Consider the following 13,117-nt stretch of genomic DNA (forward strand, 5'->3'; position numbering starts at 1 on the left):
ATGGGTGGGATGAAACAGCCAAATTCTGGCAAGGTAAGAGACGGAAGAATTGAGGGAGATGGACTGGTGAGGAGAAAGGGAGACAGGTGGGAAAGGAGAATCAGGTGAGGGCAGTAGAAGCTACAGGGAGGAAAGATTTCAAATATATTTGATCTGACACCTCAAGGAGAAAAGAAGCAAAGACACACACAGTGTGCCTTTAGAGTGTGTGTAAATGTCTTTGTGTAAATGTCTTTGTGTTCATCTGTGAAGCTCTTGTGCGTCTCCTCCCTGCAGGCAGTTCCAGGGCCACACAGACGGAGCGAGCTGCATCGACATCTCCAACGACGGCACCAAGCTGTGGACGGGGGGGCTGGACAACACCGTCCGCTGCTGGGACCTCCGAGAGGGACGGCAGCTCCAGCAACACGACTTCACCTCGCAGGTACACGCACACACACACACACACACACACACACACACACACACACACACTGTCTCTCTCATTCACTCCTCACTGCCACAACAGAGCTATAGAGTTGACCACCGCCGTCAGATGAGTTTCGATCCACCGTGTAATGACTTTCTCTCTCGTGTCTCTCCATCTGACACTTTCCCTCTCTCTCCTGCTCTTCGCTCTTTATTTTTCCAATGTATTAATTCAATCAATTATTACTTCTATCGCTGTCGTTCTACTCTTTCCTTCTTCTTTTTTTTAAACATTCTCACTCATCTTTGTCTTTTCCTTGATATCCTCCATTCCTACTGAATTCCTTCATCTGTCCTCCCAACTTCCCTCCATTGTTCACATTCTCTCATCAACCTTATCTTCTTCCGTCCCTCATCCCCCATTCCCCATTTTTGTTTTCTTTTCTGCACCCGTGCCTCCTGTCCTCCCCCTCCCCCTATCTCCATTTCATGTTCTACCTTCCTTTGATTCCTTTTCCTCCCTCTCCGTCTCCAGATCTTCTCTCTGGGCTACTGTCCGACAGGCGAGTGGCTGGCTGTGGGAATGGAGAGCAGTAACGTGGAAGTCCTGCATGTCTCCAAACCTGACAAGTACCAGCTGCACCTCCATGAGAGCTGCGTTCTCTCCCTTAAGTTCGCCTACTGCGGTATGCACGCACACACACACACACACACACACACACACACACACACACAATAACTACGCTCCACATTTATGCACAGTATATATTATCCCCCCATTTTCTTTGTTTAACCTGTAGTTCTGTGTTATTTCAGGCAAGTGGTTTGTGAGCACAGGAAAAGACAATCTGTTGAATGCATGGAGGACACCATATGGAGCGAGTATTTTCCAGGTGAGAGACGAGCGTAATGCTCTGTGTGTGTACTTGTTCATATATCCGTGTGTTTGAGGCTGCAGAGTCATCTGTTAGTCAATGTGGATAGTGTTGTTTGTGGATAGTGTGGGGCGACTGTGGCTCAGTGGCAGAGCAGGGTCGTCCTGCAATCAGAGGATTGGCGGTTTGAGTCCATGTCGAGGTGTCCTTGGGCAAGGCACTTAACCCCAAATTGCTAACTGGTGTGTGAATGGGTGTGAATGATGACTTTAATAGTCGGAAGACAAGAAAAGTGCTATATAAGTCCATTTGCCATTTACGCTACCTCTCCCTCACACGAACACACGCACACACACTGAGCGCTAGAGGCAAAGGAGAGAAAGAGATGAAGTACAGACTTTGACTTGCGAAGGTTTATCAGAGAGTGCAGGCTGCCAAACGCACACACCAAACAGAACAAATGTAATCACTCCATCGTGTTCCAACGCTCCGTTTGGAAACGTGAATATGCAGGGCTGCAATATTTTTAGCTGAGCGAGTTCATCTGGATGTGAATGAAACTAGCATTTAGAGATGAAGGTACATTTAAGATGAGAATTCTGAGTGTGTGTGTGTCATATTTCTGTACGCTACAGTGGGCAGCAGGGTTGGCGGCTGCTGTCTCTCCCTGTGGACTGAAGGAGAATGCTGGCTATCTGCTTTGTTATCCAAATGCCAAACGGTCCTCCTGCCAAACAGCTCCCTCCTGTCACTGTGTTATACAGCGCTGCTCTCTCTCTCTGTCCTCTTCCTCCTTTCTAGTTTATCAATGTCCCTTCCACTTTCTGTCTCCTTGCTTCTCTTTAACCCCGGAGCCCCTCTCATTTTTCCTCTCTCGTCTCTGTTTATTGTTGTCCTTTATCTTTCCTTGTCCTTTGCTTTATCTCTGTCTTCTCTTCAATATTTCTAATCCTTTTTTCCTACACTGCCTTTCACCTCTCTCTCTCTCTCTCGCTCTCTCTCTCGCGCTCTCTCTCGCTCTCTCGCTCTCTCGCTCTCTCGCTCTCTCGCTCTCTCGCTCTCTCGCTCTCTCGCTCTCTCCCTCCTACCGTCCGTCGCATTTGTTGTAAATCTTTTAAATTTTGATCAAATAATCTTCATTGGCATAGATATTAATGTCACATTGTCGGTAATGCCTAATCATATGTTGCTGAATGCATTCTACTATATTTACAGACATACATACATACATACATACATACATACATTGTGGTCCCTGGTGTTTATACAATTCACCACACTTAATCAAGACAGGAATTCAGTGTCTAACATGAACTACTAAATGGAATGGCGTCAGGACAAAGTTTTCTTCTTAGTTTGTTTCCATTTATTTTTCATTCCCACTCCATCGCTGACTCACACCGCTTCCAAACTCATCTTTTGGCTTGTCATTGCATCCCTCCCTCCTGAGTGCTCCCCATCTCCCCCCACCTGCTATCTTGGTATAGTATGAGGGATCCTGTGTGAAATGGCCTCTCACCGGTGGCTTGATGATTGACAGCTCTGCTGTGCCTGGGAGGGGAGGGGAGCGGAGTTAGACACGAGGAGGAGTCGACATGAGAGAGGGGGACAGCAAAAGGGGAGCCAGAGAGGGAGGAGGAGGAGGAGAGTCTGGGGAGAAAGGAAGGAAGGAAGATAAATGATGATGTAGCAGGGGGAGGAGGAGGAGGGGGTCTAGAGGGAGCTTTAGATCATCTAAAGCCAGGTGCCCAGGTCTAGCGTTCAAACACGGGAGAAAAAGGGGGTGAAAAAAAAGAGGATTGTGCATTTTGCCAGTTGATACAGACCGTCGGACTTGTGCGGCTAGTGATGCTTAAACGTGCAGTTAATGAGGCTGCATCTCTCCAGAGAAAGAGAGCACCGTGTCTCACATTGAAGCAGACAAATGAGTCAGCATCCTGGAGCTGTCTGTTTGGAAATAATTGCCAACTGTATTGAAATGCAAATATGTCTTATATGATTGAGTATCAGCTGATGAGTCATATCTTTTCTAACGTCTTTCTCTTTGTTTCTCTCCATCTGTCTCCATCCATCTATCACATCTCTCTCTCTCTCTCTCCCTCCCTCTCTCTCTCTCCCCCAGTCCAAGGAGTCCTCGTCTGTGCTGAGCTGTGACGTCTCTCCGGACGACAAGTACATAGTGACGGGCTCCGGGGACAAGAAGGCCACGGTGTACGAGGTGGTGTACTGAGGGCCGGGACAAGATGGAAAGAGACAGGACGGAGATTTTTGGGGTGGGTGGGGGGCAACCAGTTTCCACGCCAACCGCTCCTGATCTTCATAACATCCGCAACAGCAGCACCTCCGTCTCAGTCCTCTGAGTCCTCCTGACCCTCACCCCTAGTACATCACCCCCTCTCCCCCTTTTTCTTGTGATATAAGCTGTTGTGGGAGCTCCCAAATGCCTCCTCCTCCCTTCCACTTTTAGCCCAAGGATGAGGCATGATAGCAGAGAGAGAGAGGCAGAAAGGGAAGCAGCAAGATAAGAAGGACAAAGGAAAAGGGCGGTGGAGCATAAAGATAAAGTCGGGAGGGAAAGATGAGAAGGAGGAGAGAAAGCAAGAGTGCGGAAGGAAGAGAAATGAAAGGGAGGAAGAGGAGGGAGGGAGGAGGGTAATTAGGGCTGTTTCCTGATTAAGAGCTCAGTGGAAGGGAGGCCCCCAGAGGAGGTGCGGAGCAGCACTGTGGGAGCGCCAGCCAGGAGCACTGATACCACACAATCGATTCATTAGCCAGACAGTGGAAGCCTTAATGAGGCTGACGCTGCAGCTCGCTCTCCCCAGCGAGAGGTGTCAGGAGCTGGGGAACGATGACGCTTCGAGATGGAGGGGGTCGCTTCAGATATCCACATACTCTGACATGTAACATACCCTGCTCACACACACACACACACACACACACACACACACACACACACAGGCGCATGTCATCAAGCAAGAACACACACACACTGAGATACACCCCCTTGATGTAATCGTAGGAAGCGAGAAACACACGCAACATACAGAGCACCCAATTAAACATTCATCGCAGCGCTCCCCGTCTCACTGCTTAATATCTATTTTATTTTGGTCTGACAAAGGCAGCGTCTAATGAGCAGCGGAGTCAATGGGATCCTCCCAGGGCCCAGAGACACGAACACAGAACATCAGCCGAGCTGTTCCCTCTAATTCCTCCGGATTGTTCTCCTGACACCGGGCGCTGCACTCACTCTCATTAAAGGCACTGTCAGCGAGATGAAGTAGCAGCACGCCAACGTCACTGTAAGGCAGACAAGAGGGCAAATTAACACCACCGATTACGCCATCATCAGCAGCCAACTAAGCAGCGACTAATCCGAATCCTTACCAATTTTATGCAACTAGTTGCTGTTTTCATTTACAAACCAGATGAGAATTACATGTTTATCAACGTGGTTGTCTCCGCCTGCCTGCCTGCTGATGTGTGCTCAAAGTGCTCTGGCTAAATCGCGCTCGCTAAGCTATTGATTGCTTTTAATTGAGATGCTAAACACCTTAAAGGAAAACTTCGACATTTTGGAAATCACGCTTATAGATTTAAATGAGAAGATTGATACCACTCTGTCTGTCGGCTCAGTAACAAGTGGCCTGGTAACCTAGCTTAGCATAAAGACTGAAAACAGAGGTAACAAAATCTACTTATCAGCACCTCTAAAGCTCAGTAATTAACATGTAGCTGATGTTAAAACGACAATTTGCTGTCAATCTTCTTACTGTAGCCTCAGCAAGAAAGGGAATAAACATGTTTCCCAAAATATCAAAAGTATACCTTTTAAACTGTTCTTGCTCTTCAGTCCTTCTTGTATCATATTCCAAATTGGCAGGCAAACTGTATATCAGAGCTCTCTGCTTCTGCATCACCAATGTGTAGACTAAACAGGCACATTTCAAGCTTTTCTTTTAGTACTCATTTATTTCAGTATTTTATATGAATAGTGATTGTTCGTCTCATGTAATGATATCTTTATGTATTGGGGTTGCCTATGACTGCGTTTCGGGGTTCAGGGGAGCAAACGGAGAGGGACGCACTCACACATGGTGACCTATGAAATCAAATGGAACACAGGTGGGAAAATAGTTTTTTGTTCTTTTAACTTTTTTTTTAAAATTGTATATTTTTATCCTTGGTGGTGGTGACAGCAGTCCCATGTAAAGAAAAAAAACAAGACTGTCTTCTGTTTTTGTTTTATTCCCTTTTTTTTTTTTTAAACAAAAGTGGTAGTCAATGTATTGTAGTCTGTTTTCAGTCATTGTGCAACTAAACGATGTTTCTGTTGAGTCTGTGGTCGGTGTACAGCAGGACAACATACAGATTGAGCCACCGGAGAGGTCCCACTTTTTACTGCATGCTTGTTGCACTAAAGCTCCACTTCTGCTGAAAGAACGAGAGGAATCAGAGTTCACGCAGTAGGTCCAGTGAATGGTCTCACAGCCACAGTTTAACAGAGGGACACATTACAGTATGCAATTTAATTCAATTGTTTTAACTTTTAGCAAGATGCGTCAATGCTTCTCACTGCAGCACTAATGCAGGATAGAAGAAGTATGAGGGACTTCTACAGCGGCTACTGTACCAGCGAGATCGTTTGTACAGTTTGCCTGCCTCTTTACCTTCCTGCCCGTCAGCGACAGGCAGACCTAAACGATATTCTCATACACAAGCTTGTATACTACTCCGAACAATGCTGTATAACGGCTATGCAGCTATAGCGTGAATATTTGGGACATTGTATTTGATACTCTTCTTTAACTGTCATGTCTCTTCCCCCCCTGCCTGTGCTTTCTCTGTTCCAACAGTATGACAACTTTTATTTTCCGTTTAGTTTCTCTTTTAAAAAGCCAAGGAACTTCTTTTTTTTAAACTGCACTGTAATTTTCCCTCCTGATGCGTTTCCCATGTGCTGTACAAGAAATACTATGTGTGAAAAATAAACCAAACTTGTGTTCATCCTTTTCAGGTGTCTGCTGTGACGATCTTTCCCTGAGATTTAAATGCAGAGGGGGGAAAAGCCAAATAAACAACACTAGAGAAGCATATTTTCACTCACAATGTGGAAACAAACTTTCTCCGCAGTCTGAAAAGTGTAAAACATTTTAGTAATCTCCAGAAACTGAATTCACAAGGGCGCTCTGCTGTCTGTGTGTCAGAATTATTGGGTAATATTGGGGACGTCGTCTCAACACAGCAACAAAAAAGGCAAATTGGTGATTCATCGCTTTCCATTGTGGTGCGATTCTTTGCTCTTTCAATGAAAATAATACTCAAGTTCCGACATAACTGATGCTACAACAGCATCTACGCTAACCTCTTATGAAACCGCCATCGTTTTGAATGAACAGCCTCTCCCACGCCACAAGACGCCTTTTTATTCTGGAATTGTATATTATAACACTTCTCATGGCATACTATACCAAGACATTTTTTATAAAATAATTAATGGCGTACTTAACTACATTTTTCAGCTGACAGTGTTTTTTTTGGCATTTTATAATCTACTATGCGGTGACATTTTCCATGGCATATATACTATTCGTTTTTCATGATTTTTTATGGCATGCTGTTGTATGGTATTTTTTATACGGTATACTGTACAATACGTTTTTTGTGACATGTAATACTATACTAACCGTTTGAGTTTTTATGTCATTTTTTCATGGCATACTATACTATGACACTTTTGGCACAAATAAAAAATGAAAAGTATAACAGAAGAAAATAGATAATTGAAATTGGCAAACAACTTAAATAAACAAGGTTTTCCTACAAGGTTAGAAATACCAGTTTACTTATGAGACATTTTATGGGTTTTTGTGAGTAGGCATAATTTATATGTCCCTGGTCTCTATCTCGCATTAATGTGCACATGCCATGATGGGAATTTGTTAAGAGGGAGTTCCTACATTACATCACCTCCCTGAAGCTCACCAACGTTGAATTATTACCTTTTAGTTTATAGTTCACTGTCAAATACTGGTTGAACAGTTACATTTGTGCCATAACATTGTGTGCATTAAAACATTTTTGTGGAGTGTCATTTATATGATTACAAAACCCATTTGTGAATCCTTCTGTATACATTCATTAGATACTGATGACTCTTCAGCCCATCGATATAACCAAAGCGCCGAGCAGGCCAGCGATGCGCTGTTTCTTTATTCAGTCTCATTCATTAGTAATTCATTGTGCACACGCCCTCTTTATGGCTATTAAAAGCAGCATTTAAAAAAAGGCCAAAACCGCAGTTTCGATTTTACATCAAAAGAAATTAAATGAATCCAAATGATTTACTATCCACCTGTGTGCCAGCAATCCTTTACTTTAGGAAGGAGAAAACGCTTTACTTTCATTTCTCTCAGGTTTACGTCTCTCTTAAAGCTTTTTGTCTTGGCAGGACAGTCGCCACTACACACAATCACTTTTGAACTCCCTCTTGGGTATTATTGCTAGAATAATCCATTCCTCAGCCTATTGTACAGCAGATCACCTTTGTCTCCCCACACTGCGAGCTAGCTCAGCATAAAAACAACTGTACGGCTGCTTTACTTACTGAGCGCTGCAGTCACAGAGGGGCTCGCTCATGCGGTGGGTTTGAATCCCAGGATGCTTTCTCTCTCCGCCTGTGGATTCAGACACTAGAGGAGACGCTCTGTGCTGTAATGTTTCCACAGCGAGAGAGAGAAACGCTTCCATCACAGGAGAGCGGAGGCAGAGTGTGTACTCCCCCATTCACACATTTCACTTTTTATCCAAATATTTCTCAGATACTTTCTGGCACCTCACAGCGAGCAGACGCATTTCTGACTGTTAGGGTTTAAAGAACGATTCAACAAATGCTCCTTTTGACTTTTGTTTGTTTTAAAATATTCAAGTTTAACCCGGCAAGAATCGGACTTTGTTGTGCAGCTGAAAAACATTTTGCTAGCCAGCAGTGCAGACACACACCAGATCTACCTCATTGTTGCCTTTCACACCTGCACGGATCCTTAAGGAGCAGTTTCAATCCGTTTTTCTCTGTGAGAAGCTGCTCATGAAAGACAAAAAAAACACAAATGATTCAATGCAGATCTCAGACAACAACTGCATGTGTGTTTGAGAGATGCCCCACACGCCCATCAGTCTTCTTGAAGCAGATCCAAGTCACAGATAACATGTTTGCCTTTAGAGAACTTTATTTACATGTCCATATATAGCAAGGTTCATGATGCAGTTGTGAAAATACCTGTCTGCCTATATGTGCCCTAATGAATATAATTAAAAAAACAAAAACATTTAATGTTGAGTGTCAAGGATGACGTTGACGTATCGGAGGCAACATCCCGAAAGCTTGGAGAGTGCCTGTTGCCTGTGAGCGGTTTGAGCTGACTGCAGTTTTCTGTCCTTTTGGGTGAGGGAGGGGGGGGGGGGGGGGGTGTCATGGTTTTCTGTTCCAGGGTAGTTTCCCCCAAAAACATCTCCACAATAAGTCTGGATTTGTTCTTTTACAAAGAAAAATGTAAGGAACAAAGACAAACTCTTCGGACACTTTGGAGAAAACCGAGCCCTGTTCTGTCATGTACATTCTAGAGATGATACAATCGTGTTGCTGCTGAAACTTAGCCAGGAGGAAAAAAAAAAAATAGCTGGAACCTCACAGCACCCCATCCTGCCATGCATCTGCTGCCCCGAGGAGCAGCCACAGGGCTGGACCAGACCAGGCCAAACTGGACCAGCTGACCCAGGCTGGGACTTTTTTTTTTTTTTTTTACGCAGCATAGAATATTGAGCATATTTTTCCATTAAGATTTCCTAAACCCTTCCCTCACTTCCTCAGTCCCGTGTCTTTTTCCACTCGACACTGTCCAACGGTTCGCGAAAAATTCAAAAGGCTAAAAAAATATGTTTTTTTTTATTTATTTTTTTTGCAAATTTCTTGTTCACTACAGAGGTTTTATTTTGTTAAAAAAAAGGAACAAAAAGGAACAAAAGTAAAAGTTCTTTGGAGGAATCAGACAATTGCGCAGCTATAGACTAACCAGCGTTCTCAGAGCATTAAAAACAAAGTTCAAAGTTCGTTTTTTTTCCAGAGATGTGACTTTGTGCCCCCTTGCTTCTCTTTCTCATTTCTTTCACAAACGTAAACAAAACAACAAAGTACAAGTTGAGTGTCTCTTGTTTCCCATGCCACCGACGCTCTGTACAGTCATTGGTGCAGGAGGGAGCCTTGGCCCCGCCCCCTGATTATTAGTTGTTTTTTTCAGCCAATCGGAGCTCAGTAGATTACTTCGTAGACTGTGGCCTTCTTGTCCCCGGAGCCAGTGACGATGAACTGGTCGTCAGGGGAGATATCACAGCTGAGAACCGACGAAGACTCCTTAGACTGAAGAGACACAGGGAGGAAGCCATGTTAGCTACCGTCAATGAATCGAGAGGATGAAGAAGCAGGAAAATGAAAAAAAGCTTGAAAATCTTTTACATTTTACAAGTGAACCGTTTCCACTGTCTTAGTTATTGTCTTGTGCATTTGCAGACAGATGTACACAAAACTCAGTGTTTTATGGCTTACCTGGAATATGCTGGATCCATATGGTGTCCGCCATGCATTCAGGAGGTTATCTTTGCCTGTGCTCACAAACCATTTACCTACAGGACGAAACACACACAACCGTCAACAGATAAAGTCTCAGGGGAGCGGAGATATGGAGAAGCCTGAGAGGAAGCGCTGCTTTTGTAAAGAAGAACGGGAGCGGTGAAAAGAAAGAAACTGTTTCTGAATCATGAGAGAAGCAGAACATTTGTTCTGCCTCCCTAGTGTGTGTGTGTGTGTGTGTGTGTGTGTGTGTGTGTGTACGTACCACAGTAGGCAAACTTGAGAGAAAGAACGCAGCTCTCATGGAGGTGCAGCTGGTACTTGTCAGGTTTGGAGACATGCAGGACTTCCACGTTACTGCTCTCCATTCCCACAGCCAGCCACTCGCCTGTCGGACAGTAGCCCAGAGAGAAGATCTGGAGACGGAGAGGGAGGAAAAGGAATCAAAGGAAGGTAGAACATGAAATGTAGAGTTGTGAGCCCATTAGTCTGGACTGCGGCGAGTGTGTACCTGCGAGGTGAAGTCGTGTTGCTGGAGCTGCCGTCCCTCTCGGAGGTCCCAGCAGCGGACGGTGTTGTCCAGCCCCCCCGTCCACAGCTTGGTGCCGTCGTTGGAGATGTCGATGCAGCTCGCTCCGTCTGTGTGGCCCTGGAACTGCCTGCAGGGAGGAGACGCACAAGAGCTTTACAAATAGATATACCGGTACACACACACACAACTCTGAAGATAAAGAACTGTTAAATATCTTCAGATTATCTCTGTAAAGAGCTTTTTTTCCTCTTCTCCCAGGCTCTCTCAAGATAACTGGCTAATTTATACGTTTCACATGTAGAAAGCCATAAAGAAATCATATGTCATCACATTAATAAGCTATAATAGTAGACAATTATGTAAATTAATAAACAATTAAAATGTCCAAGCTGCGTACAACGACATTGTGTTAACATGTAAATAATTTGCTAAAGGGACACATAGCTAAGCTAGGTCTGCCTGTATACCTAGACGTGTGTACTAGCTGGTGAAGCAATGAATTTGAAGGTGGTACATCATCTGAATATTTGTAATACTACACATTAAAAATACCCTTTCATACGATGGTGCTTTAAAGGAAGACTCACACAAATGACTTAGAAAATACAAGCTGCATCCCCCTGTTACACACACACACACACACACGCACACACACACACACACAGGTTGTGCTAAAGTTCACCGTCTCTGTGCTGTATTCCTCCTCCGTGCTACGTATGGTTTCCCCATCTACAATGTTTGCTTTCCCTCTCTCTATCCACTTTATGATTGACAGCGTAGATTGCAAAATTTCAGAAATTACACAATTTCTTCTGCCTCTGCGCAGTCGTCTCTGTCCTCTTATTTCCCACTCCATTGCTTCTCTTCCTTTTCCATCACTCTCTCCTCTCCTCCTTTCTTGTATCTTGAACAAAGTTTGTCTATTTTCTGTTTCCATGGCATTTACTAAAACAATGCAGTCCCGTCCCCCCCCCCCCTCCTCTTACCTGACCAGCGTCTGGTTGTGAAGGTCCCAGACGACAATGTTGCCGTCGCTGCAGCAGGAGAAGCAGACCTTGTTGTCCGGGGAGATGGCCAGAGCGTAGCAGGCGGGAGCAGAAGACGTCAGCTCTGCCTTGATGCGAGGAGTGGGCGTGGCCAAGTCCCAGATTGACAGCGTGCTGGCCTCCCCGCCGACGATCAAGGTCCGTCCGTCCGAGAGCAGCTTGCAGGAGCGGATGTAGTTATCCCTGTTCTGAGTGGACGGAATAAAATGACACATTTATATACAGTAATATACGGTGTGTTGTAGTACGCTGTAATTGATGACAAGGGGCTACAAAAGATAAAAGTGAAGTGCGCTGCTACAGCAGTATCGCAGCAATAAATAACCATGGAGGAGGATTTGGCTTTAGAAAAACGACACAAAAGGTGATTCATCATCTAAAGTGCGTTTCAATGTGTGAGGATCACTTTTGGTAGTAAAGTAACATTACAAGACGGACAACAAGATTTAAAACTGAGTCTACAAACATCCGTCTAGGTCTCTTCTCTCGTGACTCACCAGACAGTCCAGCTGGGCCATGGGGCTCTTGCTTCCAGGCTGGCTGATGTCCCACACCTTGACGCAGCCCTTGCCTCCGGTGTAGACGTGGCGTGTCGAGGTGCTGATGGTGACGGCACACACCACCTCTCCGTGGTTCAGGGTGTGAATCTGACGGGCGTGGCGAGGGATCCCCGGGCCCAGCAGGGCGTCGGGGGGAAAGGGCACCGGCTGCATCTGGCCGTCTGCGCTCACATGGAACGAGTAGGCGCTGCAGAGGAGAGAGACAGAGACAGAGACAGAGACAGACAGAGACAGAGGCAGAGACAGAGACAGAGACAGAGACACAGAGAGAGAGACAGAGACAGAGACAGAGACAGAGAGAGAGACAGAGACAGAGACAGAGAGAGAGAGAGAGATGGATGAATAACAAAGATTAAAGAATGCATTAGAAACACTTCATCAGGTAGCAGGAGAAACAACTGTTCAACGAACAAGTGTGCAACTTTGATGACAATCATTTAAGATTGCTAAAAAGTTACAAAACGTTTTTTGAGTCGATTACGTGACTAAAACCAGACATTTACTAATGATGTCTGGATGACTGAAAAATGCTGTATTTAACTATTTGAGTCTTTTGAAGCTCCTCTGGAAATATCACTGACGTCACTGAGTCTACATCGACCATCTTGCAGAAGAATCCTGGTGAAGTGGAGCCAGTAACGTGAAGTGTTTTAGGGGTAAATACGATTTTACTTTGCGTTTTTAAAAAGTTATTGTAGGAACACAGACTTTTCTTTATTCTTCTTTTCTTCTGGTGTTGTAGTTGAATTTGAGCAGAACCTGAGTGCAGTTAATAGTTAACAGGTGAAGATTTGCGTGATAGCAAGGAGGAGGAAACTCACGGTTTTCCGGAGGTGGCTGACTGCAGGCTGGCAGGCAGCCCGGGGACCCTCATATGTGGGTGTGGAGACTCATAGCCCACCTGGAAGAGTAAGCGATAATGTGAGGAAAAAACACCTCAAATGATTCATGGAGAGGAGAAATGAAGATAGTTCCCTCATAAAAATAGGGAGCACAGAGAAGGTATCAGATGAGGGATCAGAATAAAATAAGATCATATCAAAGCAAAGGCAAGGCAAGTTTATTTGTAT

The 13,117-nt window shown here is 44.8% G+C and overlaps 2 protein-coding genes across 7 annotated transcripts in view; one reads left to right on the forward strand and one right to left on the reverse strand.

Moving 5' to 3' along the window:
• tle2b (TLE family member 2, transcriptional corepressor b) overlaps positions 1 to 6,296 on the forward strand; it is a 41,226-nt gene extending 34,930 nt beyond the window's left edge. For both annotated transcript variants that reach the window (XM_079267306.1, XM_079267307.1), the window contains exons 14-17: positions 277 to 424; positions 944 to 1,094; positions 1,225 to 1,301; positions 3,406 to 6,296. In XM_079267306.1, the coding sequence (XP_079123432.1) occupies positions 277 to 424; positions 944 to 1,094; positions 1,225 to 1,301; positions 3,406 to 3,513 (484 nt within the window). In that variant the 3' untranslated portion in view covers positions 3,514 to 6,296. The remainder of the gene's footprint in view (positions 1 to 276; positions 425 to 943; positions 1,095 to 1,224; positions 1,302 to 3,405) is intronic.
• Positions 6,297 to 8,547: 2,251 nt separating this feature from the next.
• The window catches only part of tle2a (TLE family member 2, transcriptional corepressor a), a 37,581-nt gene continuing 33,011 nt past the window's right edge, over positions 8,548 to 13,117 (reverse strand). For all 5 annotated transcript variants that reach the window (XM_079267766.1, XM_079267764.1, XM_079267767.1 and 2 more), the window contains exons 14-20: positions 12,869 to 12,948; positions 11,985 to 12,234; positions 11,428 to 11,675; positions 10,421 to 10,568; positions 10,175 to 10,325; positions 9,886 to 9,962; positions 8,548 to 9,699 (exon numbers count right to left, since the gene is read on the reverse strand). In XM_079267766.1, coding sequence (XP_079123892.1) covers positions 9,592 to 9,699; positions 9,886 to 9,962; positions 10,175 to 10,325; positions 10,421 to 10,568; positions 11,428 to 11,675; positions 11,985 to 12,234; positions 12,869 to 12,948 — 1,062 coding nt within the window. In that variant the 3' untranslated portion in view covers positions 8,548 to 9,591. The remainder of the gene's footprint in view (positions 9,700 to 9,885; positions 9,963 to 10,174; positions 10,326 to 10,420; positions 10,569 to 11,427; positions 11,676 to 11,984; positions 12,235 to 12,868; positions 12,949 to 13,117) is intronic.

This window comes from Melanostigma gelatinosum (assembly GCF_949748355.1).
Source record: "Melanostigma gelatinosum genome assembly, chromosome: 4".
Classification (NCBI taxonomy): Eukaryota; Metazoa; Chordata; class Actinopteri; order Perciformes; family Zoarcidae; genus Melanostigma; species Melanostigma gelatinosum.